Genomic DNA, 5,355 nt, shown 5'->3' with positions numbered 1-5,355 from the left:
ATTTACTTGCTTACTTGTTCAGTCAAGGATATGCAGGTTCTAGACACTCCGGAGACAGCTGAAATATGAAACAAGGTAGTGACTTGGTGAAAACCTCCAAGCAGGGTATCTGGACCCTCCCCGCCTCCCCTTCCTTCCAAACAAAACCTGTCTGCCATTAAGTATCTAACTTGGTCATGCATACTTTAATCACCTGTAAATATATAGGCATTTGCACTCGAACCCACATTTAATGAAAGACATTAATCTCATATTAATGGAATTTGATAAAACACCACTCTGGTGAAGCTTCTGGCAGGTGTCTGGTGTTTAATCCACACAGATATCCGTGACATCCCCTGAGTGGGGAACGGGAGATAAGAACCCCAGAGAGAGGAATGCGGTTGACTCTAGTGAGAAGCTGCAAAAGGCAGGATAGCTTGCTGGACTCCATAATTTTACAGGTCTAAAAACAGTGTATTTGTCCAATTTCTGTTATTATAATGAAATTCCTGAGGCAGGCTACTTTAAAGAGAAAATTGGTTTATTTCCCTCAGTTCAGAAGGTTCAAGGATTGAATCTGGCAATGGCCTTCTTGCTGACAGAGTCCCGAAGTAGTGTGGGGCATCACATGGTGGGAGACAGTGTGCTCATATGTCTTCTGATCCCTCTCCCTCTTCTACAAAGCCATGAGGATTCAATAACACGGTCCCCCTCCCCCAGTGATCTTATCTAATCCTAATGATCTCCGTGGTCCCACTTCTAAACATCATGGCTGGCCTAAGTTTCCACCCTCTTAATGCCTCATAGTGGGAATTCAGTTCCAACCCATGAAGCTTTGAGAGCCACATTCAGATCAGATTCTAACTGAAGCAAAAGGGAAGGTGGAAATCTGCTTTGATGTCACCAACCCAGAAGGTGGGGAAGGGTGGCATTTAGATATTGGAAGATCACACTCTGAACCCCAAACATCACCGTCCTGGGCTGACAAGGTCCATGGAATCCCAGGGTGCACTGAAAAATGCTCCCCAGTCTGTGCATACCCTGGCATTTTCAAGAACAAGGGAAAAATCTGAGCTCTAGCCCTTCCTGATCCTGGGCTCTTAAACAAATCACTACACCTCCTTGGGCCTGAGCTTTTGATAGGTAAAAGAGGGCTACAGCTTAATGCACAATTCTGATTGAAACCTCATCAGTTAAGGAAGGAAGAGTTTAGGTGAAGTGCTAGGCACAGCCACACGCATACACATATTTACACATAGAGGATCACTCTTTGAATTGGCAAAGGATACCATTTATGGAGTACTTACAACTCGCTAAGCATCAATCCAAAGCATTACAGGTCCTAACTCCTTAACCCCTTTCGAAAGCCCTGGGAGAGAAGTAGTGGTATTACCCTCATTTTAGAGATGAGAAAACCAAGGTGATAGAGAAGGTTAAGTGACTCTAGATCACACAACTGGAAAGTGGTTGGGTTGAAAATAAGATACCACTCAATAAACTGCAGCTCTTATTTGACGTTGTAAAATGGCACCATTGTTTCCTGGTTAAATATTAAAACCAGGTGATTTGAATGACATAATATTTATCTCTCACCAAAAAAAAAAAAAAAATACTAGCATGGGCATTGCTTATTAACATGGATTTCATCTGGTTTTCCTTTTGGTTTCTGCAAAAAAGACCTGCAATACTCTCCATTGAGAGACAGGTTGGAGAGGGATGCTGGGTAGAGAAAGGTCATTTGTCATTTGACAAGTATTCCTTTGACCTCATTCTTGTCTCTAACTTGCCATTACTAGGTGCCAGTCCTGAGCGGCCATGACGATGGAGACTCTCCCGAAGGCCCTGGAGGTAGACGAGAAGTCTCCAGAATCCAAGGATCTGCTGCCCAGCCAGACGGCCAGCTCCCTGTGCATCAGCTCCCGAAGTGAGTCTGTGTGGACCACCACTCCCAGGAGTAACTGGGAAATCTACCACAAGCCCATCATCATCATGTCGGTGGGCAGCGCCACCCTGCTCTTTGGGGTGGCCATCACCTGCTTGGCCTACCTCTTGAACGTGGATGATAAGACCAAGGTGGTCCTCAAGATGATAGGGCCCGCCTTCCTGTCCTTGGGACTCATGACGCTGGTGTGTGGGCTGGTGTGGGTCCCCATCATCAAAAAGAAACAGAAGCAGAGACAGAAGTCGAGTTTCTTCCAAAGCCTCAAGTTCTTCCTCCTGAATCGCTGATGGTGGCTTGACCAAGAGGAGATCCCGTGATCACTACTTTCACATCCCCATTTCCTCCTTGGGATGCCAGAGATGGAGGCAAACCCTGTTCTTAGCGCCCCCTGGGAAAGAGAGCTCAGGGCTCCACCCATGTGCAGCCTGGAAGCGCTGCTGGCTGAGTCTCCACTGTTGCTGATGCTTCTTTCAGATCCTTTCTTTGCTCTCTTGCCCTTCTCTCACATCCGGACATCATCGGACTTTCTCTGCCAAGGGCAGTGCATGCTGGGAAACTCCCTGGGGGTGGGCTACACCCCAAGGAGAAACTCACGTTTACATATCTGAGTGCCTGAGCTGGATTCCACATTTGCATCTTTCTGGAACCAAAACTGACCAAAAGAAGTCCTTTACGGAGGAGGAGGGAAGGCTGAATTCTGGCCCGCTGGGCTTAAGAGCTCCAACTTCCTTTGGCAGTCAAGACACTAACTTGTGTTTCAGGAGACCAAACAAGTCACAAGTAGCAAACATTCCACAGACTGAACCCTGGAGGGGGGTTGGGGAAATACACTGTCCAGGAAGGCACATCCCTCTGGACATGGCTCTGAGTGAGCCAGCTGAGGACATTTCATACTCGATAATAGAGAATTTACACTGCAGACAAGGGGCTAGGCTAGGACTGTCAAAGTTCCCCTTGATTTACCAACTCCCTTCTCACTCTCTGCTTTCACCCTGACAATTAGCCAAGGACAAATGCATGATGTCCCAACTTCCTCTTTCCCTTCCCTCCCCAACCCCATCTCCTCTACCCGATTTCCAGAACAGCAAGATGGAAACTTGCAGAGGGATTCTGTAAGATGATATTCCTCTTCATCTTTCTCGAAATGAAAATGGAATCAATCCTTTGCCACATCTGAAATTGTCGGTAGAGTTCCAAAGAGGGAATTCACTCTAGAAAACCCTACCTTCTCTTATCCCTGTCCCAGCCCACCAAACAAGAAAATATTTAACAAGTCTCCCTGATCTGGGCCAAACCCTGGGTTGTGAGCAAGCTAGGCACGGTCCCTGCTTCCATCCTGCTTCCCAAAGTGAGAGACGCAGTCAAGCCAACTCGCACTTAGAACATCCTATGCCGGGTTCTTGGGGGGTAGTTGTGGGAACATGAGAGGTGTTTAACCTAAACTGAGGAGAGGGCAGAGAGATTTCCTGGAGGCAAGGTCATCCAAGATGAGAACCGAAGGGAACAAGAAAAAAAAAAAAAAAGTTAGCAAAAGGGGAAAGAAAAAGTATTTGAGGAAGCAGGAACTAACCGCCTTACATGTACAGAAACTTGGGGCGGGGGAAGGGAGCGTGATAAAATTAGGATTCTGCATGCCACTTCCCTAAACTCCCAGATGTTCTGTTTCACCCCGTCTCTCAGCCTGCTCCCACCTGCTTTCCCAAGTGCCTTAGGTGCATCTTCTCCTGGGGGCACATTGCTGTCCTCCTGGAGTCTATTGGGGCTGGAAGTAGGTCTCCAGAGGGCCACCGAGCAGAGGGTGCCCACAAGATAAGTGCTCCTGAAACTTCCTGTAGCAACCAAGAGGCCCTTAGATGGAAGACTAGGAGAAGCACCTGTGAGGCCGCTGCACTAGGCCAGGCCAGAGACCCAGAGGGCTGAGGTGGGAGGACAGCTACACTAGAATCACTCCCTTAACTCCTCAGCCTTCCAGCTTCTCGAATCTCCATGGCAACCTCTCTCCAATCAGCCTCCAGGTGTCTCCATCCTTCACAGTGGTTCCATATGCAGAGTCCCAATCCATCCTGTTCCTGCTGCATTGTGGGAAATTCCATGGAGGCAATGGATACCCTCAACCTCCCTACCTGAGAGTCCAGGGAGCCCGTAGCCTTTCAGGCTCACCTAGGATAGTCATGTCCTGACCCATGTCAGCATGGCCAAGTATTCATTCCAACTCACAAATCCCCTGCCCACAGGTGGGTCAGGACTAATGTTGGAGTTGTTGCAAGTGCTATGTCACTAATTGAATTTCTATTCCCTCAAGTGACAGGACTTGCAGACCATTTCCCTTTCTTCTGATATCAACACAGATCTAAGACCAGCCTGTAATATTGCTCCTGCATTCCCAAAGCTCGCCTCAGTGGGAGTACTCAGGATGGGCTCCCAGCTGGTGCACCTGAAATCTGCACTCTGCACGCCTCCTTTCATCAGCCCGAGAGCTTGGACTCTGGGCGTAGCTGTGGGAGGAGGACCTTTGCGGATGTTCCTATCCTGCATGTCTAAGTGGAAGGAAGTTTGGGTACCACCATGACTTCAGCAGTATCTGCCCCCATTTCCTGCTCCTCACGCTAAATGTTTAGCAGAGAAAAATGAGAAAAGGCTATGAAGAAAAATCCTGAGCATCCACTAGGATTCCCCCATGTGAGTGTGAGCCAGGGAATATGCTAGGGACACCCTGAGACAGGACCTCTTAGAGGCTTTTGTCAAAGATCATTGCCCCTGATGGATGCCTGAGGTGTTGGATGGACCTGTGTGAGCGTAGGCAGCACATACGTCCTGTTTCCCTTGCAGTGACCGTTTTCATGCCTGTGGATGGAAGGACAGGACCAGCATCTGTGTTTTCAGCTCACTGATTTGTGTTATTGGCCCCTCCTCCCTATAGCTGTTCTGTTTTGGAGACTTCGATCTAATCGGAAGCCTAAAGGAATCAATGTCATGTCATGTTGAATTATATTCTATTTAATGGTGTCTGCTGTGTTCTCATTCTGTTTCATCAGGAACTCAAACAATATGTCCATGAAATCTTCTCTCCTCTCCCACATTGCTATATGTTCTTTCCCATAGAATGACTCCTGGAAGAAAAGGGACATACACAGTTCCCTGAGCACCTCTTAGGATCTGATGGCCCTACTCTGAGATGCTAATGGAACAGAAAGACCAGCCCCTAACTCTTTTCATCCCCATGAGCCCAGCATTGGAACCAAGAAAGTGACATGGAGAATCTTCCAGAATGATCAGTGGTCCAGGAGGCGGGGAGGCAGCTGCTCCAGGGACAGCCGGTCAATGCCCCGGGTCCCAGAGAGAAGACTCCAACACAAGCCAAAGCAGAAAATTACCCATCTGGGTCCTGCCTTCATCCTTCTCTCCAGAGCTCCAAACCTATGTTCTCAGCA

At 48.1% G+C, this 5,355-nt stretch overlaps 1 protein-coding gene across 1 annotated transcript; it reads left to right on the top strand.

The window, feature by feature from the left end:
* The first annotated feature begins 1,797 nt into the window (after positions 1-1,797).
* Positions 1,798-2,211, top strand: Pirt (phosphoinositide interacting regulator of transient receptor potential channels). Its single transcript, XM_027925652.1, has one exon. It carries the CDS (start codon positions 1,798-1,800, stop codon positions 2,209-2,211), a length of 414 nt encoding a protein of 137 aa, XP_027781453.1.
* Positions 2,212-5,355: the final 3,144 nt, after the last annotated feature.

This window comes from Marmota flaviventris, chromosome 17 (assembly GCF_047511675.1).
Source record: "Marmota flaviventris isolate mMarFla1 chromosome 17, mMarFla1.hap1, whole genome shotgun sequence".
Classification (NCBI taxonomy): Eukaryota; Metazoa; Chordata; class Mammalia; order Rodentia; family Sciuridae; genus Marmota; species Marmota flaviventris.
Note: the sequence above shows the minus strand (reverse complement) of the source record. Positions and strands in the feature narration are given on the sequence as shown.